The 22,812-nt window shown below is 40.6% G+C and overlaps 1 protein-coding gene across 11 annotated transcripts in view; it reads right to left on the reverse strand.

Annotated features, from left to right (window-relative positions):
• Window positions 1–22,812, reverse strand: part of trioa (trio Rho guanine nucleotide exchange factor a) — a 113,085-nt gene that overhangs the window by 86,277 nt on the left and 3,996 nt on the right. For all 11 annotated transcript variants that reach the window (XM_017695247.2, XM_037535288.1, XM_037535293.1 and 8 more), the window contains exon 2: window positions 8,530–8,583. In XM_017695247.2, the coding sequence (XP_017550736.2) occupies window positions 8,530–8,583 (54 nt within the window). The remainder of the gene's footprint in view (window positions 1–8,529; window positions 8,584–22,812) is intronic.

Consider the following 22,812-nt stretch of genomic DNA (forward strand, 5'->3'; position numbering starts at 1 on the left):
CTCTAAGAGGCCTTCCATTAACTCTCCTCAAGGGATAAACACTAGTCTTTAGAGCAAGCTAAGCAATAAACAGCAATGATGGTACAGAAGAGAGACGGAAACTGGCCAGTGCGATTTTGTGGAGGTGGTCTTGGAACAGAGGGTATGGAGGTGTGTGTTAAAAGATCTCTGCCAGGAAGGACATCAACCTATCCATCATAGCCAAAGAAACACTTCTATCTACATGAGAAGGTGACAGAGTTCAAATCCCCTCTGCCTTACTGACATAATAGGATTCTACTTGTTATTGAAGTAATAGGCAATGAGTTAAGTTCATGTCTGGGTGTGCTTATATGTATACATATATACATTCACATATGGAACAGGCTTCACTCTACACTGCAGTCGTTCTTCAGCTTCAAGTTTCAATTACATAAATGTCATACAGACAACACTATTCAGCATTAGTTCAAAAGGAATACAGCCAATTTGGATGGTATCATTGGTCTACATCAGGGCTCAACCATGTCCAATTTGATTCTGATTAACTGATTAGTTTGGGTAAAATGTAGTTATTTGTTTGACAAATATTTTATATTTTATATACAGTAAGACAGAAACGGCCTGAAAGCCTGATTATCAGCCATGTAAGACAAATAAATCTTTAAACTGAACACTGCAAACACAGCACAGTACGAAGCCAGTGTTTTTAAAAAGATTTCACGGTACATATAACCCTGTCCAGGCAGCAAACACCCCTCTTTGCCCTTTAAGACAATTTGCATATCTTAAGTGAATTTCTTTGGACACAAAGCTGTCAATCAATAATAAAAACAATAATACATTGCTAAAGGAATGGCAAACTGACTTCTTTAGTCAACAGAATTTGACTACGTTTGCATTTTCTGCAAACTGAGAATTACTGTAGAGCATTCTTGAGCTCGCTAATCTTTAATCAGTTCATTTATGACATGCAGCATCTTGACACAAGGCTTTTCCCATATACTAGTACCTACATTAATTATACTTCCTTCAGTGATGCTTTGGAGAAAAATCTAATTTACACAATTATCCACTTATGCAAGACACAGTCAATTGGCACAAACATGTCTGGAGGCAAAGCCATTATTTTTCACTTCTTTAGTTTAGAATTGTTATTGCTAACAAGCACTAGAACCCAATAAATAGCTCCAAAATAAAATCACCAAAACAGCTCAAATCATTCCTGTAAAAGTATGTGAGATAAGTGGAAAATGTTCGGATTTTTGACAAACTATTCCTATCACTTTTATAATGAATGAATTTGTTAATTGCCATCACAATATATCACTACAGGAGGCACCACAAACTTGCTAATGAGCCTCAAGGAAAGGGCATGGATGCCTGTCATGTAGTACATTTGAGAAAAGAGGAAAAAAAACAAAAGTCACAACTTTAAACAACTGAGCAATGAGACGAGTAATAGAAAAGCGGGGTAAATATGAAAATGTTGAGCACTGTGAACAGAAGGCAGTAAAAAAGTCAGCACCAGCAAGAAAAAGAGGAAAAGAGCAGAGCAGTACTGTCTAGGTGCTAAACGGCTGATGTGGATGATGAGACTGGCGACAGTAAATGCCTGTGATAAATGTAGGTGTCTCTGACACGCGTCACCGGACTGACACTGACAAAGAGCCTGTTACCATCAACAGGACATCACTCTCTGACAAACCAGCCTCAGTCTCCAGCTCTCTCAACAGACTTTCAGCCTGACCAACACGGTTCAGCTCAAGTCTATACTATATAAACTGTGCCAGTTTCAAAATATATCACCACTTACAGACCTGTGCTTCTAGTCATCCATCTCTCACATTCACTCTAGAGAAACTCAACAACAACCTCCATCCTCAACCTGAAAAAAGATCACCGATGGTCAAATCACCATGCTCTGCATCACTGGTGTAACCAAGAACAGTCTATGCGCAGTAATGGTCCACATGAATGAGCAACATGCATGACAAAAGACCCTGAAACCGGAAGGGTTAAAGGTCTACTTGTAGATACAGCTGCTAAGCAACACACACACACACACACACACACACACACACACACACACACACTAACCATGGGACATGCAAAATCTCTACGTATCTACAGTTTGTTTGATTTGCAAGTTCTTGCTTTTTTGTCTATTATCTTTTCTCAGTAACAGCTTCTTGATAGCTACACATCTTTTCAGACCCATAGCGCAGAGTTTCTTCTCAAAGTGGAAGGCTGGACAAACACGTGTGGATTTTTTCAGATCTGAAGTAAGAGTGGAGCTTGATTTTTCTCCTCTCTCAAAGCTGAAAGCTTTAAGACTGCTTATCTGAAGATGACAGTTCTGAGGGTCTACCAGGTTTTACACAGTTGTTAGGAGTCCCATTTTTCTACATCTTTTAATACTTTTGACCTGCAGTTTTCCAAAGTTCTGTTTTCCCACTTATTTTCCCCCATTGTTTCCTTTTCAAGTGAATGAACTTGCATCTAATTGCTCAGAAATATTGTCTGAATAACTGAATATGAATAACTGTTCAATTGGAAATTTAATCACTGAAGGTTGAGCTCTGATTTTTGCACAGAACTGCATGCATTTTCCCCCATGAATATTTTTTTCATGATATTTCCTGCCAGCCCCCTGAGTTCAGGCCCCCTAATAACAGGGTAGGGTAAAGCAAAAGCACACTACTCAGACAAAAGAGACCAAGAGGGAGAAAAAGAAGATTAACACGGCTTTCAGTACTTTACTGCTTATAGCATAAGAATATCTAACAATGGCATTACTAAGTGAGAGTCTCCTTTACACAAATATCCACACATACCATTTCAGCATTATAAGATGTCAAGATATGCTATTCATTTCCACCGGAGCAGGGAAAGAGAAAACTACGAAAGGAATGCTGGAATAACGAGGAAGGTTTAGTTTACATTATTATTAAATACATAATATAGAGAATGTACTCAAGCATACTCAGAAAAGAAGTCTCTCTCTAATGATTATAGGGCAGAACCCCACAGCAATGCTACTGATCTCATAAGGCTTAAAGGAGTACTCCAGCTTTGTTCAACTAAACTCTAGGAGCCACCCTATAACATTTACGAAGGACAATATTTATGATGTGCTGCCCTTTACTCATATAAAACCTGAAAACCTGCTGACTCACAATATAAGCCAATGTGAAGCTGTTGAATTCCATGAAAAGATGAAGTAAGTGACTACTAAAGTAAAGATGCACAATGACACTGGATTCATATCCATGCTGGAAAATATTTACTTCAAAAAAATTATTTCAAAATTGGACGGATTTATAGCGAACCAATATTTCAAAAAACAATGTGTGTTGACATTTATCTTATCCAGCAAGAGCATAACGTTTAGGTCATGCTGGGCTACTGCACGAAAAAATGTCAGCATTTTATTCATTTAATTCATGTTACAGCACCTGTAACCCTACAGAAATAAACTCCGCATTTTGGAAATGTTTATATATCAGCACCAGCAGACATGTACATGAGAAATACTGGATAATGGCAGTTGACAGTTCACAATGCCCATACTGGTGCACTTCTAGTGACCATATAACATGAGTTCTAAACTATGACCAGTGCGCTCTAACAATACAAGTCTGGCATCACCACCAATTCTTCCTTCTTGAACACAAGTAAAAATTTTTGAAAGCATGATTCATAGAGACTTATAGCTTTATTCAAATATCTTTAAATGAAATATTTATTACTCCATAAAAATGTTTCACACAAACGTTTTCTGACTGATTTCAGCAACTGACCACTGACTTCTATTGTGAGCGTTTTATAGCAAACAGTTCTTCTGATCTTGCTGAAGTACAGAGAAACGTCCTGAAATTCTTGTTATTGTCTGGGAAAACAGACCATGCACAACTGCTGCAGCAGACAGAGCTTAGGTCAAAAAACACTGGAAGATGGCTTTAATGGAACAGTGAAACTAGCTCAGCTATAACTACACTCTAGGTCATTAAAACATGAATACCATGATGACTTGCTTGTTTACTTTTGGGGCACGGAAAAAAAAACAACTCATTTTCAAATTTCACAAGATAAATATTCAAAATAGTAGTAAGCATTAAAAGTGTAATCAGGGAAAATAACTACTGCTTAATGCGTGATTTTTAAAACACAAAACAAATACTGCTATAGGTCTAAACTTTCTCCTATAAGAGGCTTCCTCTAGATTCTAATACCACTCCACCATCCTGTGTACACATTCACTCACAAATTTGCATAATGGTCCACCCTCATAGTTACTGCAAACCTCCTCTAACTGACTATCTCTGCTCTATACATCTCTCTTACCCTCCTTGTGCCACTTATTCTCATATTACAGTCATTCATTTTCCGTTCTTCTTTCCAGTCCCTTGCTGTCCTCTTATAATTACATCCATGTGGGCTCCAATAATAAAGCCCTGGAAATCGTTTACTTGCACAGATCTCGATGCCTTTTCCCTTGATGTTCCTTGGAAAAGGCTGAGGCCTACACAGGGAAACGAGGAGGCCGCAGCAACTTTAAAAGTCGCAAGAATGTCCAGTGAGCAAGAGCTCCTCCCAAAAAAAAAAAAAAAAAAAAAAAAACCCAAACAAATCCACTCAGTGCCAGGCTGATGAGGGCTGAGTGTGTTCCGTTATTGAAATTCCTGAGCTTCGGTTAGGCTGAGCTCACGGAAACCGTTGACAGTGACAGTTAATATTCTAAAAAGGGGAAGTTGAACAGTGCAGGCACTCTAGCGGGTTTTGAAACTCGACCATAAACCAGTGCTGTAGACAAGAGTCCTCTGTGAACAGTTGGGCTAATCAGTGGATGTCTTAGAAGCTCTGTGGACTTTCTGCAGTAAAAATTGTGTTAACAAGCATCTCGCATGCCTGCTGAGCAGCTTGTCCTAAACATTCAGAAACATAACAAAAGGTAATGTTAACATGTAACATTTCAAACTAATATCAGTGCATTATTAAACATTTTAAACCTGTTCTGGGTTTCCTGAAAACACCTGACCACAAAGATGATTCTTAAAGTGAGCAGAGAAAGCATCTCACTGAAGTCAGTCAAAATCATCTTAACACTAAATTGTTTTTGGGAAACACAGATTTAAACATTTAAGACACAAACACATTAAGGGGAAAATTTACTAGGTTTTGCGCCATCTCAAACTATTTTGACATAAAAAAACGGATGTTATAATAAAAAGGTGCAATGGACCTTTAGTGTCCATAATAAGAAAAGGGGGGCAGTTGCTACTACTTCACACTTTCGCCTCATTGTATATGCATCTAAAAGTGCAAAATACTTGGAGATTACAACGAAGCACCTACTCCCCTTTTCAAAGGCTGATAGTAAATATTGACTGTATACTACTAAACTGTGAAAAGCTTGTCTTATTTTTGATGCTAGCACAGCTTCCATTGTTTGTGCTCCAGAACACAGATAAGAGGGTTTTTCAAATATATTTATAAATATTTGATGGGAAACAAACACACACTGCTATGGAACATTATTTTAAATTTGATGAAAAAACTAAAACTATACTACAGAAGAGCAGGTTCTGCCTTAATTATGATTGTGCCTTTAAACATGCTCATTTACTCATACGCAACATTGTACAAATGCACCAACACCAACATCCCAAACCAGCTGACACCAATTGATGCAAGCCAAGTGTACACTACTGCACTAATGGATAAATGACTCAACCTGGGAGTGAAGAAGACTCTTGTTCACACAACAAAGTGTTACTAACTGCGTGGTGATTGGACACAAGGCGTTGGCCACTTTAAACATTCTGGCTTGGCAAATTCCCACCAGGAATACACAGTGCAATTTTATCCTGTTTAACACACAGACACACAATCACAGCCGCCTTCCCAATATGGGTGGAGGCACATAGGTTCGCAAAACGGAGGCAAAAAATGAGCTAATTCCTACCACAGTTCCTGTACACCAACTTTATTCTGTTTGTCTGAATATGCACATGGGGTATAAACATTAATACAGGGCTTTTTTGTTAAACAGAAGAAAAAACAGATTGTATTGTCCTACCAGGTACATTCATGCTGCTTTTAGCTTCGGTGCACAGTGTTAGCAGAGCTGCTCAGTGTCTCAGCATGTCTGCTCAGTACTCAGTGCAGAGTGTTGTTTCAAATGAAACAGCTTTATTTGAAGTTGCTTGTCGACAGACTTGTCCTAAATCATACAGTGTATGACTCACTTTAGAAGACATTCAACTACAGTCAAACCAAACAAACAAAAGACTAAAATCATGAAACATGAGCAGTAACCAATATGTGGTTGCAATAACCTTAAATGTGAATCCTACTTTCACTGCACTACAGAGACTGTTTTGAGACAGATGAGGATCAAAACTATGAAACTTACTTTACTCACAGCTGTACAGACACACTTAAAATCAGCTAGACTTCAATCATTTAACTGTTAAGATACAGCACACTTATTTACAGTAACTACTTCATTCTAAGTATATTATGGTTATGGAATGGCATCAGACTTTTTATCAGTTAGTAACTAAAAAAAAACAAAAAAAAAAAAAACATGTACTAGTATTTAATCTGGGGGGTATCAATGAATCACTAATTATCCTATGATGCACTGCACATAGCTGAGAGCTAATGCTCAATACCATGTAGTTCCCCAACAGGCCTTTCTATCTTGTTTGGTCAGTTATCACCTGTGCCTTTATATCAGTGAGCCCTCTGTGCACAAATGTGCTGCACTATTTTGGTTCAGTGGGGGGCAAAGAGTCTTCAATTGGGTGGGTTACATTTATTTATAGAGAACACAACTGTAGAACCACAGACGCGTATGGTGTATGGTGTGGTGTGTGTGTGTGTGGGTGTGTGTGTGTGGGTGGGTGTGTGTGAGAGAGAGAGCATGTGGTGAGGCAGCAGTATCCATTGTGAAAAAGCTTTACTCTTCCATTTTGCTTAAACTGATCAATACCAGAAGCTTTAAGTGGTGGCAGCCATTTTAGATGAAATAATATGAAGCAGCAGCTCCACTCTGGCACAGACTCATGAATACTTCCTTCAGGAAAATTAGCAGTGCTAACTGCTAGGCAGGGAGAGGTGAGAAACTGAAGAACTTCAGCAGCTGAGCCCTGCTTCACTGACCAATCATGAAAGAGATCTTAAATGGACTTGCATGAACAGCCAACAATTAAAACTGGTGTTTAATGAGCTGATCATCACTCGGCCAAAGTGAGCTCTTATGTAACCACTTCTACAATAGATCGATATTTTAGTTTGTCAGTATACATACATACATACATACATACATACATACATACATACATACATACATACATACATACATACATGTGACACTGTCGTCTCACAGCAAGAAGAGTCTAAGATCGATTCCCTGGCAGGGCAACCAGGTATTCTTTCTGTGTGGAATCATGTACATGTTCTTGAAGATGGAGAATGGAGATGCTAAATTGCCCCTAGGTGTGAATGTATATGAATGTTTGTCTGCCATGTGATGAACAGGCAACCTGTCCAGGGTTCCTGCCTTCCGCCCAATGACCGCTAAGACAGCCTCCATATGTAATAAGACATATGTAATACATTGCATTAATACTATCATGTTACACAAAGGAATAATGTTGAATATCTTTAATAATATTAACCCATTAAGCTAAAACATCTGCATTAAATGTATTGATTGAATATCATCATTGAGTACTTAACTACAACACCTGATAAAGCTTGCTCTTTGTCTTAAATTTTTTCTCTCTCCAAAATTAGTCAGTATTTGCTTCTGCGTACTTTACGTATGATGCAGGATGTTGGTCAGGACAGGCGGCAAAGGGGTGTGGTAGAGGGTCAGATGGCTGCTCATGAACTGAATGCTCACAGCTGAATAGACTCAGTGGGAGAGGGTGAGGCAGCAGCTTATTTTAACCCCACAAGTGTGAATTATCAGTGTGAACAATCTCTCTGGACAAGTGTCTTCGGAGACACACCTCTGATGAATGTAAAACCACAGTGTACACAATGTCCCCATCACACAGTGTACACCCAGGAATGCACGCCTATCCAGAATGCATTCTTATGGTTCAAATATGAAAGATAACACAGTCACTATTGTCTACTAATATCCACAACTACTGTCATTTTTCCTATTTCAGGCAAACAAGTGTCTCATTTTAAAGTAAAAATGGGAGGGTTAAAGTGCAATTTTAAGTATATAAAGTTAGATACAGAGAAAACCATCATAAAACAATTTTGAAATATGAAGTACACTTCCTGTTTACAGAGAAGAGGTAACATCTGCAGTTTCTCAGAGAAACCGTATATAAAAAGGAACTATTTCAGAAGGAACAACAAGAGGTAAATTAGGTACAGTTTACAGACACAATACTGACAATACTTCATATATTCTGAAAAACAATGTCATGTGTCTAAAGCCATTTAGAACTCCCAAAAAAACAAAAACAGAATTAAAATAAAACATTTAAAAAAGAAAGATGAGTTATGACCACTCCTTACCTGATATGTGACTGGACACATCGCTTTTGGGTTCACATTTTGGAAGGGAGCAATCTACAGAAAATAAACAGAGAGAAAAGAAACTGTTACAACCAAATCACATGTAAACAAATTCTTAATCAAAATATATCCTCTTGAAATACATTCTGGTTATTGCTGGTTACTGACTTGTCATTTTTTTGTCCATCACCATGTGGTATATGCCCTGCATTTCTCTATGGCCATTATGCCTCTGTGTGGATGTCACAGCACAAGACCTAAGCTCTGGTGAGTGCAAACACTCTTAGCAGAGTTCCATTGACCCTGAAAATGTGTGGGTGGTGACACAGAACTTGTGTCTGCGCACCGGTCACTGCACTAATCCCTCAGATGTAATGACCTCTAATCACACTTTAACTTCTCCACTGCCAGACACCAAAGGAACACCATGGAAAAAGAGGGGAAAAGAAGAAAAAAAAAAGATCATTTTGCACACTGCATGTACTGCTGATTACGACCAAAATGCAGGACACGTGAGGGCCGCATTAGAGACAAGAGTGTGTGCGTGGACTCTGAGCTGTGGATAAGGCTGTGGCTTTCTTCTTGCCAGGCTAAACAAACAGATGCTTTTCCTAGCATAGATAGAAAGCCAGCTCTGATCACAGGTCAAGAAAGCTTCTGCGCTGTCCCCCCTGCCGCCCCTTCAATGTGTACTACTTTTATTCAGTTTTCTCCAGCACAGTGTTGCACTCCATGGTGAAAGTGAGCAGCTTGGTGCTGGATGAACATGTGATTACACTCAAAGCACCACAGAAACTAAAGGTTTCACCAGCGCATAAAATGAAAGGGAGGGAGTGAAGACACATGAGCACTTGTTAATGATGGCAAAATCACATGTAGTACTTGTTACTCCACTATTACTACCAACATTCAGAAATAGCACTACCATTTATTCAGTCAGTCTAGCATTAGGCAAAATACTACATCAGCTCATAAAAGTCAATATAGTAGTCAAGCTCAGCAGCACTTCAAAACTTACTGTCTGTCAGTAAACAGTAGTCATATACAGACACGCTTTAAAATATTTACACCTCCTGTCAAATCATTTTTGCTATAGTGTTTTGCTATATTGTATAAGACCTGTCCAGTGTGCATCCTGCCTTCTACCCAATAACTGTTGGGATAGGCTCCAGCCCCACCCCTGTGACCCAGAAGGATAAGTGGCTTAGAAGAGGTGTGTGCGCACGTGTGTGTATATTGTAAGATATTTATTTGGAACCCCGATTTGTGAAATTAATGGTGAAAACCCCAGAGAAATATTTTACTGCTCACGTCAGGTTTGGACATTTCCCAAACATGTATGAGGCTCGGTTTTGTGTTTGACATTTGGGTTCTCAGAGCCTGCCTCCCACTTTCAAAAGACTTTACCCTGCATTTCCCCCGCCTTTATTTTTCAATCTGCCACGCTGGGCTCACTCACTCGTGGTGATGCTGAATTTACTAAATCTACAAGATCTACAAGGTCCATGTTTAAGAGAAAATAGAGGCACAACAGCCAAGTGAGTTGCAGACAAAAGAATGTTCAAATTTAGTTTGTATTGGCAAAATATTTTATACACTCAATGTCATCTGTAATGTGTTGTATATAAAGTAATTAAACAGGTGAAGGACAACATCTTGCTATATAACAGCACAGTGTCAGAAGAGAGGATAATGGAAAGTTTATCCAGACTAAAAACATGTGGAATGCTGTTTGATAAAACACTTGTTAAAGCAGTATTCAAACATTTACTATTTCTAGTCTTTTTTTTTTTTTAAATGCCTGACCTAATGACTACTAAAACTTATTGATTCAATGACTTCAGATTCAAAACATGATGATGTGGTTTAGGTCAGGTCTGGGCTTGGGGTACAACTTAATACCTTCCTGTTGTGGACTGTGTCTTGTTGGATTCAGAGTGTGTTTGGGTAGAGCAATCCATGTAAAAACATGCTTCTTAGAAGTTTCACACTAATTGCATGTGTGCAGTATAGACAAAAGTCACATCTGGGTTGAAGGAGTGACACGGATGAGCTCAGATGATCCCTGAGGCACTGGCTTACAGGTGGGGGAGGGGAGCAGAAGGCAGAATACTGACAGATAAGGGTCTCTCCCTCTCATCACATAAAGGGATCTGAGGCCTGCAGAAATCCCCCCACCTCTCCACTGAGATGCTCATTATCAGACAAACCCTCCTCCTCCTCCTCCTCCTCCTACACAAACACACACACACATCTGCACCACGGTGATGTCGCAGCAAGACACACTCCACAGTCCTGACAAAGAGGGGGCAGGACAGGCAAACCTGAGCCCACCATGAAAGAAACGAGATGCACAGATAGAGAAACAGAACAAATAGAACTAAAGAATGTCAAGAATTCCAAGGGAGAACTGCAGCTTCTTTAGATTCCACAAATGGAATTTTCCCCCTGCGTCTCATTCTCTCCTTATGTTTCATGGCAACAGCAGAAGCCAAACAGAGAGCAAGGCTGAGAAACTGGAGATCAAACAGAAACACCTTGGACATGCAATCATATTTAACTTCTAGACTGTGCTAATTGCCCATCATATGTTCATAAATTAGATCTGATCTTTGAGCTAGTAGTTTAACGCAGAATTAGCAGATCATATAATGCACACATGTACAAAACATCCACAGAGACAACCAATTCAAGAAAACAAACAATCAAAAGAGAATGATTACAAGTCTGTTAAGCCAAAGCTTGCTATTCCAGTCCAAATATAGAAGCACAAGCTAAGAGGACATGGTGGAAAAGTCCTGTTTCAAATCCACTTCATAAGAAGAAAGGAGCTCTCTCCCACCCATTCCAAATCCCCTGCAAAGATCTTTAGACTCAAACTCTCATATCTGATGCAGTGTTGGAGTTTATCCAAACCATTCTTCAAACTACAACACTGTCAAGATTTCAACAAACTGACTTTTCGCTATGCTCTATTCACTGGACAATTTCCCAATTCAAAAATTTATTCCAAGCGCCGAAGTAATGCATTTGCTAGAGTTTCATTACATGCATGGCAGAAGCAGGACAGAATATGTGAGAAGGAACATCTGTAGCCCTGGATTTGGTCCTACTATAATGGCACAGTTCAACAGAAGCTGAAATGGAAAACATCTGCACAGTTATTTCAGTCCACACTGCTACAGGTGAGCTTCCTTCACACTGTAACGTTAAATTCATTCTCAAGTGATCAACACTTCAATCAACCAACCAACCAAACATGACCAAGAAAAAAAATCATCCAGATTACAGATAAAATTAAATACTGATTAACATACCTCTGACAATTCCTCAAGAAAGGGGGTCAGTTGACAGTCCCGCACAGACATGCGAGAGAAGATCTGGGTTTCAGCAACATCACTATTTTCCTTTCAACTGTGAGCGAGCAGGATATGAGTGGCCACGCCACAAACACACTCATACTGTACAGTAGCATGTGCAGAGGAAAGAAAGCTGTGGGTATACAAGCAATCACTAAATGTCAGCCATTTCAGTCAGTCATCTCCAAAAGCCCCCCAACTCTGAGTCAGAGCAGAAAAAGAACAATGGCACAACACCCAGTGATTCAACCTCATGTGTTCCTGTCAGGACCCTTGTGTTTCCCCATCATAAACAAAACCCTCCCATTCTGTTAATGTAATGCGTTAAAACAAGTCCGTCTTTACAAGCAGTACGCCCCTTGTGTTGTGCACTGTGGTGGGGTAGTCACCAATACCGCTCACAGATGAATCACTACAGGGGAAAAAAGAGCCCTCTCATTGCTACATGTCTTTAGCCTTCCTCATCCAGGGCCACTGAGGGGAGAGGGGGGAGAGAGAGAGAGAGAGAGAGAGAGAGAGAGAGAGAGAGAGAGAGAGAGAGAGAGAGAGAGAGAGAGAGAGAGAGAGAGAGAGAGAGAGAGAGAGAGAGAGAGAGAGAGAGAGAGAGAGAGAACACGAGAGCGAGAGAGCGAGAGAGCGCGAGAGAGAGAGCGCGAGAGAGAGAGCGAGAGCGAGAGCGCGAGAGCGAGAGAGCGAGAGCGAGAGAGCGAGAGAGCGAGAGAACCATTTCCTAGTTTTACAACTCTCAGTCTCAACTATGACTTCTCTGGAGTGAGCTCAGAACCAAATTATCACAAGTAAAATGTTTTGCACCACATTAAGTTTAGGACTACAAGCTTCCCCATTACAACATGAGAATAAACTATGCTCCAAAAGTTGTGAATTCACTGAACTCTTCTTTTGGTCACATGCTTATTACTATTAATATATTTAGAGAGAATTTTAAATGTATTGATTTCATGATTTATTTATACTTTATTATATTTTATATACATTTTGTTTTGAAGTTACTGACAGTTCTACATTAACTACAGTTCTGCATTGCTTAACTATGCTAACAAAAGTTAACTTAATACTTCAAGGAAAATAAACAAAAAAAAAAAAAACACAAACAACTATTCCAAAGCAATTTTCATCAAAATGCTAAGGTGGGGGTCTTGCCCAATCTGGCAACCCTGTTTGAACAGCAGTGAGTGGAGCAAGAGCAGAAAAAAACAGCATCTTCATCTTAACTGCAAACATGAATCACAGAAATTGAAATAACGCTAAGTTAATGTGTCAGTGAATGTTTGTAAGCATCTAAAACTACATTTACTAAATGATACTAGTATTTCAAACAAACGATTGGGGCTAAACCCAGTGCATAATAGTTTTCCTACAGCCGTGGCTAGTTAGCAAACCGGAGCAATAAGAAAATGACTTGGGCTGCCACTGGAGTTACGATTAACTGTTGCTTCAAACTGCCTGGAGCCTCTCAAACCATTCCAAATCACAATTAATTAATCTGGTTTGTAGAGCTGGCAGCTGCAGGCCTCTGGTGACACACTAACATTTAGCTTGACAAACAAACATCAAGCCTGATAAACAAACATCAAGCATTTAGCTCAATTCCCAACAGAAGCACATGGGTCCATAAAAATAGTAAGTGTGTCAGTTTTTCCATTTCCTTTTCTATTTTAGAAAATTTAAATTATGAAATGAATGACATTCATGAATATTTGTTGCAGCCATATAAGAGCACAGCAAAGCCAAAAGGAAGGGCAAGGACACAAGCATCAAACATTCATAGCTTTGCAACTCAAAAACCTATGTCTTTAAATGCTAATGCACTGAGTCAGTTTCCCTGCCTGGTCAGCCCGTCTCCTTTTGCCACTGCCCTGTGTCCTTGATGCTCTCTATTCTTTTCCATTCATTGTGTGAACATAAACACCCAGTTCTCTGTGATTGTAATGTTCGTCAGAGAACTATTTTTGGACGTCTCTCTAGACCACAACCCAAAGGCCTAGCAAGCCCAGGTGAATATCTTCACAGCCATTGCTAAGAAAGGGCTGGCCTGACACAGCTGATGCAAGATAAACACAACCATAGAATATATATAGTGCACAGTCCAAGGGCACAGTTTCTTGTGTCAATAAACAGAGGTTAAAGGCCAAGCCACTAGGCAACAACCCAGAAAGAGAAAAAGAGAAAGAGACATAGAGAGGTCAGAACAGTTAAAGTTTAACATGTCTCTAGAGACTCAGCTCAGCAGTGAGAGTCTGATGGCTCTATATTTTACAAGATGTCCTACTTTACTTTTGGAACCAATTTAAAGGGAAAAAACTGAACCTTTTATCTTTGGAGACAATAATTATCTCAAACCTCTTTAAAAGTTATGTCACCAGTTTATTACTTGAGCACCTTTATATAAAAATGAAAGGGTCTGTGTCTTTCTTTACCTTATTCTGGAGTTACTGAATAATTAAATGCATATAAAGGGGCAAAGCAAAGAACAGGTACACAACAAAAACAGCTCCCAGTTTTCACACACTTAGAGAAAGTGCTCTATAGTTACTAATAGCTAGGAATAGCAAGAGATTCCTTATTACCTTGCACAGTAGTGTGCTGACTAGTTTTCTTTTAGTAGGTTCACTCTTCCCATGACCCAGGAGGTAAGATGCCCCATTAGGCCTAAAGTTCCTATAAAAGCAGCACCAAATATCTACTTTAGGTGGCAGTTACCTAAGGCTACACCCTACATACATGACAAGAGTGAACACTGCTGGCAAAATTTGCAAACAACATTGGTCTGTTTTACATCTAATTAGGGATGCATCAATACCAGTACTGATATCAGGCATCAGTCCGATAGCAAGCTCATTACTCATACTCATTAAAATGCTCAGATATTAAAATTCAATACCATGTGATGTAAGCCTAGTGTATGCCACCATTGTAATGAACGAATGACTCAAACTGGCAGTGAAAGAGAGTCTGCATGCACAGTGAAGTGTTACCAGTGACACGGCAGTCAGACACAAAACCATTGGTCACTTTCCCCTTTGGTTTATTCCTGCCAGGTATACTGTAACATTTTAGCCCTTTTATAAACACACAAAGACACCCAATTCCTCAAAATGAGTGGAGACACACAGGCTAACAAAACATCCTCATTTGCTACCAAAGTCCATGTGTGTTTATTTTTTTCCATTTGACTGAACACAATTGTGATGTATAAACTTTAATGCAGACTTTAAAACTGTTTAAAATTTTTGAAAATTGGCTTTGTAAAAAAATTATGATATCAGCAGCAGCTTTTAGTTTCAGTGCAGTGTGGTACAAGTTTGCAAAGCTGCTATAGCATAGCTTCTCAGTGTGTTTGCTCGGTACTCAGATGTGCAGCATGCTATTTTGAATGAAACAGCTTTTCTAGAAACTGGCTGTTTTTCCACACAGCACAGGCCCAGCATTTCTGTGCCATAGGAGGTATATCGCAGGCTTTGTCCATTCAAACGTAAAGCGTAAGTTGTCCCGAAAGAACAAGATTTCTGAAGTCACGGCCTTTAGAGGACATTCATCTACAGCTTAAACAGCTGACCAGCCAAAAAGACCCCAACAAGACATAAAACTCAACAAAGGAATCTCATCAAATCTCAATGGAATATAATATAGCTAGCTAATGGACATCATTTAAAAATCTATTAGATTTATAAGATTATCAGTTAGAACTGTTAAGGTGCATTGCACCCATTTAAACTAAAAGCTGCTTAATTCCAAGTAAGTTATGATCATGTTATCTGCTATTAGTTTTGCATGCCTCATTGAACCATGAACACTCAAAGAACTCTTTGCTTGATTTGAAGGTTGCTCTACATCATGAAAGGGTTCGTCAGATTGATTGCTTTTTTAAGGGTTCTATATAGCACCCTAAAGAGTTCTGCTTTTGTTACAAGCTTTACATCATAATGATAGAAGAACCCTTTTCAAAAAGGTTCCAAATAGAACTACCGCACATAACATTCTATGTATAACAATTTTCTTTACTAAAGAAGAACCCTAAAGAACCACCTTTTTAACAGTGTTCTAACAAAACCAGAACATCATTTAATCACAGATAACAGAAGCTACAAGCTACCAACAGATATCAAGAGAGCAAGTGTTAAACCCATCACAACTGAAACCACTGACTAGCACACATGAGCTTCCTGGTACCATCCTACTTGCATGCAGTTAAGGCAAAAGTCAACAGGGCCTCAGGATACAGCCATCTGCTACCACAGTAATGTGATGCAATGATAGCATGATATGAATGAGGAACAGACGGAACTGTCAATTAAGGATGCATGCACGGCATTGTGTGCTGAGGGGTTGTTTTCAAGGATATTAAAGAATGTGTTCTCCGACATATAAGTGATAAAGGAGTGACAAAACAAACAAAAACAGGAATAGAAAGAGCTGTCAAACAAAACCAGGTCAAGCAGAGAGAGAGACAGAGACAGAGAGCGAGAGAGGACAGAAAGACAGAGGGAGAGAGAGGGAGAGAGCGAGAGAGAGAGAGAGAGAGAGAGAGAGAGAGAGAGAGAGAGAGAGAGAGAATGAAGGAGGGAGGGAAGGAAGGAGGGAGAGTGGGAGAGAGAGAGAGCGGGGGGAGAGAGAGAGCGGGGGGAGAGAGAGAGCGGGGGGAGAGAGAGCAGGGGGAGAGAGAGCGGGAGGGAAGGAGAGAGAGAGAGAGAGAGAGAGAGAGGGAGAGTGGGAGAGAGAGAGAGCGGGGGGAGAGAGAGAGCGGGGGGAGAGAGAGAGCGGGGGGAGAGAGAGCGGGAGGGAAGGAGAGAGAGAGAGAGAGAGAGAGAGAGAGAGAGAGAGAGAGAGAGAGAGAGAGAGAGAGAGAGAGAGAGAGAGAGAGAGAGAGAGAGAGAGAAGGAAGGAGGGAGGGAGTGAGGGAGAGGGGGAAAGAGAGCGGGAGGGAGGGAAGGAGGGAGGGAGGGAGAGAAGGAAGGAGGGAAGGAGGGAGGGAAGGAGGGAGGGAAGGAAGGAAGGAGGGAGGGATGGAGGGAGGGAAGGAAGGAAGGAGGGAGGGATGGAGGGAGGGAAGGAAGGAAGGAGGGAGGGAGGGAGTGAGGGAGAGGGGGAGAGGGAAGGAAGGAGGTAGGGAGAGAAGGAAGGAGGGAGAGAGGGAGAGAGGGAGAGTGGGAGAGAGGGAGAGTGGGAGAGAGGGAGAGCGGGAGGGAGAGAAGGAAGGAGGGAGGGAGAGGGGGAGAGGGAAGGAAGGAGGTAGGGAGAGAAGGAAGGAGGGAGAGAGGGAGAGAGGGAGAGTGGGAGAGAGGGAGAGTGGGAGAGAGGGAGAGTGGGAGAGAGAGAGAGCGGGAGGGAGAGAAGGAAGGAGGGAGGGAAGGAGAGAGGGAGGGAGGGAGAGAGGGAGGGAGGGAGAGAGAGAGAGAGAGAGAGAGAGAGAGAGTCACAAATGAGTGTTCGTGCCTCTTGCTCTATTTTGGCTCTTTTTTCTCCCCCTCCACCACCACCTCCTCACATATCACACCCAAACACAATCCCTTCCCCAGTACAGGTGGACACATGTAGGCTGGCAAATCAGGCAAAAAGAAAAAACTCTATTTGATGAAGTTGAACACAAGTCTGCATTTAACTGGGCAAGAGTCCCTACTGCCTTACCCTCAGAAATGTCTCACACCAGGCTGTGAATCCATAAATTCCCATAGGTTACAGACCCTCATTGTAAAAATTGCTCTGAGCAACAGAGAACAAAAAGTGGCTGGTATGGCGATGAAAATCAGCACCTCATATCACGCCGGACAATGCGAACAGTCCACACAGAGACAAAAGGAACTGCCATTTTGACAAGTGGCAGTAGACAAGCGTACAGCTTGACCTGTTGGTATCTAGCATTCTGCATAGCACAAGCATGAATCGGTCCAAAGGAATACTAATCCTGATTCCACTATCACCTCATCAATATTGAACAAAGGAAATAGCTGGGCTTTAGTTCAGCATGTACACATAATACTTCTATACTGGTTATTTCCCTTCCCATTTATACAGAGGCGTAAAGGCATTTTTCTGTACAAAGCACGTCTGATATAACCACAGAAACTGACACTCACCTATTTAGTTAACTTTAAATCTTCATTTGGTAGCATTCAAGCCTTTTACAGCCAATCTATGGTTTTGCATATTCTACAGGCTTTGTCATATCCCCTTAAAGGCCAAGCTAGGATAATAACTACTGCCATCTTTGGCATCACAGGAAAGCACATTAGAAACTCAATGACTGAATCAACTTCCCCAAATAAAGCCTCTATTCAAAATACTGTGATTAATGGGATGAACCAAGAGAAACAGCAAGCAAGATTAATCAGTATATGGAGCTTTTACATCCACAACACAGCACAAGACGAACTGTAGCTACCAGCCAAATATGAGCACATTTTGCCAGCTGTTACACCCACAGACCTCCTTCACTGCCCTCTTGACGTGGCATGGCTACTTTCACTTCACTCACTGGTCTGTTGTTCAGCCTTTTACACCCACCTTCATGGTTCTGAAAGGAGCTGTGGGGCCCAATGCATGAGAAGGCTGAGCAGTGTGGAGCAATCCGTAAAACACGGTGTGTGTGATTACAACCCTATGTCACATTCAAAGAGACAGAATGAGAGGCAGATCAGTGCGGCTTTCAACAGTGTAATCAGAAACAACTTAGATGATTTCTGATGACCTAGTTTTCCCAAATAGCACCCAATTAAAATAAACTGCATTATGTAAGTATAATTAAAATTCTTTGTTCTTAGAGATTAAAGTTGTAATGATAGAATTTCCCATTGCATTTACAAACATGATAATACTGACAAGCCAAATTTGAGCAATCCATCCTAGATTATTATTGAGACTATTCTGGGCTGTGGAACAAAATCTGAAGTCACAGTGTATTTACAAGGACGTCTTGACTCAATACAGATGAGCAGTATAACTGTAGTCACCTGAAATCAACGCAAGCTTGTATGTACAGAGGACTTTTGATGAGGATTGTCTATATCAAGGATAAACTGCAACCTATTTCCCTATTTTTAGTTTCATACTGAAACCCGATACGTGTCTCATATGCGACAATGCGACTTAGTCCGAATGGTCAGATGCGAATTCATACAACTTTTATGTCAATCCATCTCCACATCTGTTATGCTTCCGCACTGCTTATACCTCAATGCTTCTTTACTGAAAAAAGAAAAAAAAACAATGAAAGAGACCCAAACCCTCTGTGCTCAAAAAGATTTAGAAAGAAATGGCTGAATGTTGCTGATCAATCAATGAAGCTTCATCACGGCTCCTGTGATGCTGGTGAAGATGAAACTCAAAGCTCCGGGAGCAATTGGTGTTTGTTAGCAGTCAAGACAGTTTACCTCTGGATGAGCGCGCCATGTGAAGCAATGTAAAGCATTGTTCTTTTGCGCATGTGGGTCAGTGTAGGAGTGTGATCTGTTCAGACCAGTGCTGCATATAGGTCACATTTAAAAGATAACGTGAACAGCCGAAAATCGTATCTGGGCCACTTATACCTGCTGTGTAAATGTAGCCATTTGAATTTGAAGCCACTGCGATATAGCTGATATATGCACATTTATGAGTGAACACATCAACTGAATTCTGTATTAATCCACTGAAACATCAACATGCAAAATGGAAAGTTTATTGTATGGCCCATGGAATATAGTATATAGAATATAGTTACTGACAACTACAATATTCATAATCATATGACCAAATTATAAGTCCACAAATGGTCACACTACTGAAAGTTCTAAACAAAGTTAGATTTACCACCCTTTGCTAATTCAGGTTGAAACAAACGTAATGGTATGATCAGGGCTGATTTGGTTCAGTGAACCTCTGCAGCTCTCAAAAGCCATCACCATCCACTGCTTTCTTCTCTACAATTTTCATGTAGCACAATGCATCACATTTTCTCACTGCGAACACAAATGAAACATGTCTGTCTCGCCACTTATGGATGTTTCCTTCTGATATGTTACATTGTTGTAGGTGGCCTAACATCCTCCAAAAAGTGGTCCCAAACACCACTACTTTTAGCTGTGCATTTTGTTGTGAGTAGGTCTGTCAAGCAAAAACCAATTCCCTATTCCATCCTCATGATCACATTTCAAAAATGTTCCTCAACTTCAACAATAAACTGCTGTTTATTAGTAACAAAAAAATTAAACGAACCATTTTTTAACTCATGGAACACTGACTGACAGTGGCTAAACAACCAAAGAACAGCAGAATGGAAAGAGAAGCAGGGCAGAGACACAGAGTGAGCAGAGCACCTTTTCAGAGAGGAACAGGGAAGAGAACAGAGTGTGATCTGATTGCCTGACCTCAGGCACTGGGATAAATCCACAGAGCCTTGTGCTGGAGCCATGGGCTGGCTGAGGAAGTGGGCCAGCATGACGTCAGCGAAACACAAAATTTCAGTCTCGCACACACAAACCTGTGAGACACAGAAGCAACACAGATGTATGACAAAGCCAACCTCCTACCAGCCCTAAAACCATCAGAACTCCGTATTGATTAGCAGTAACACTGGACAGGTGAGAGCAGGACAACAGGGCAGAAGAAACAGCAAGAAAGAAACCATTTAGCAACATCTTTATAAAACCAGAACAAATTCCCTGACTGCCCAACCTCTGTTAGTGTTGTTCATATTTATTAAACATGAATTAAGGATGCAACAACGAGGGAATTCTGGGTCAGCTTGTATATAATCTACAAAAAGGAAAGACCAATAAAACTGGAAGCTTGAAGCCTAAGGTCATTTCCCAATGTATGGTGTCGACTAGAGGGGTAAAAAGCCCCCATCTAATGTCAAGTCTTTACAGAAGACTAGAGGCTGTTACTCCAGCAAAGGGGGTAACAAACTTATGATAAACACCCTTGATTTTAGAAGAAGATTCAGATGAGCAGGTGTCTACAAACTCTTTGAACATGCACTGCATCTGCCAGTGGTGACCCCAATGTTGATACAGATATGTAAACATTTATGAAACGTAGACATTGGGACTAGATCCACATGGATTAGCATTACAAAGAAATTATTTCTGATTTCTAACATTTATTTGTATGAGGTTACAAATGCAATAAAATGAACAAAACGTATTTATTTCAACACCGTAGCCGGACATCGTCTGCTCTTCCACAATACAGTAAAAGAAGTCATTCTGCAGAGCTTATGGCAAAACATGACCACACAAATGATCAAAATGTAATGCAATGGCACAACAGTACTTATCATATTAAGAACACAATAATAAGTCCTGATTATTTTAATACAAAATGGCAGTATTTTCAGGAAGCAGGTGGCGAGTGGTGAATAACACATGAAACTGACATGTTTAATTTGCTGAACTGAACCACCCGGCTGCTGATTATGCTATGAAATACATGCTTCCAGGTCGACTTGATTTGGATCATCTGTTCTGCTGGAAACAGCAAAACGAAAACACGCATGTGCTTAATGGCAGATTACAGTTGGCTGTGCATACAGTGAGGGCACACAGGCAGCAAATCCAGTTTGTAATTAGATTCTGGGCCGGCTGTAATCTAATGAAGACTCCCCATCAGTTTCCCCGAAACAGCACTAATACAGTTAGCTGGATCCCCAAACCAAAGCATACCATGTACCTCAGCTGTGAACATTCCTATAGATAGAGCTACTGTAGCGATCTCCTTCACTGTCTCTTTCAATAGTACTCTCCCTCCAGAGCCTTCACTTAGTCTCTCCACAATTCCTTTTAGCAACAGAGTACATGATTCATGCATTAAGCATCTACAATACAAAATTGCACATTAAACAACAGCTACGTGGACGTCTTCTCCTTCTTATAGTGCTGTAAAATATGCATACAACACTGTATTTTGATCATAATGCTACACGCTGCTCCGCTTGCAATAGAATGCACTAGTAAATCAATAATTTAACAGTTCAAAATTGGCCTGCTTTATTTTGACTACAATCATTTCTTTTTTTCCATCCACTTTCCCCGAAATTTTGCACGTCCAATTCCAACCCAGTGAGGGTCTCACCCATGACCCAACACTACCAAAATGGAAAGGCAAAGGCGTGCTTCCTCCAAACCATGTATGTGAATTCATCCAATACACCCCTTTGAACTGCCAGTTACGCAAAATCTTTGGACAGCTCAGAATGCTAACGCCAATTTAGCTAACAGATACCCAGTTGGCTAGCACTTAGTAAGAGAACAAGAGGGAAAGCTGTATGACTCAACCAGTGAGGAAAAAAGTGAGGAACTGTGTGACAGAAGACATACCAAGACAGAAGGTCGACCATGACAGTGGTATCATCACATTATATGCACACCTTGATTCATAAAGCCTTCATAGAAACACTCATCTGGAACTGTGATTGGGCAAAATGCTTACAGCACACATTAAAAACCCATTGGGAGTTGTCAGAAGGCTCATTTGCATATTGCAACCTTCTGCAATATCAGTATTGCAACGGTTGACATCACAATAACGATTAAGAAACTATACAACATGCAGTCCTACTTTCCTCCCTACTGCCTATCGCTGTCCCTGCCTGTGTGGTTGAATAATAAGGATCTGCTTGCTGTGTGCCAGAAGACTGAGGCAGAGGGGCCATTGAGTGCACCATCACAGACCCAGCAAATCTAGGTCAGCATGACCTTTCCCCACCACACAGGGAGACAGAAAGACTGTCTGAAAGAGTGAAAGACACAGATGAGAGTGTAAGGAAGCAAAAAGGTGGTTAAAGAGAGAAGCGATAAACTAGGAGACAGTGAGACAAAACAGAAACGCAGAAGGACAGAATGCAAAGCAGAGAGGCTTTAGCTGCACCCACTGACTCTCCAGGTGGCAAAGTCACAAGCAGAGATGTAGTGCTAAGCCCACCAGCGTT

Source organism: Pygocentrus nattereri, chromosome 27, assembly GCF_015220715.1.
Source record: "Pygocentrus nattereri isolate fPygNat1 chromosome 27, fPygNat1.pri, whole genome shotgun sequence".
Lineage (NCBI taxonomy): Eukaryota > Metazoa > Chordata > Actinopteri > Characiformes > Serrasalmidae > Pygocentrus > Pygocentrus nattereri.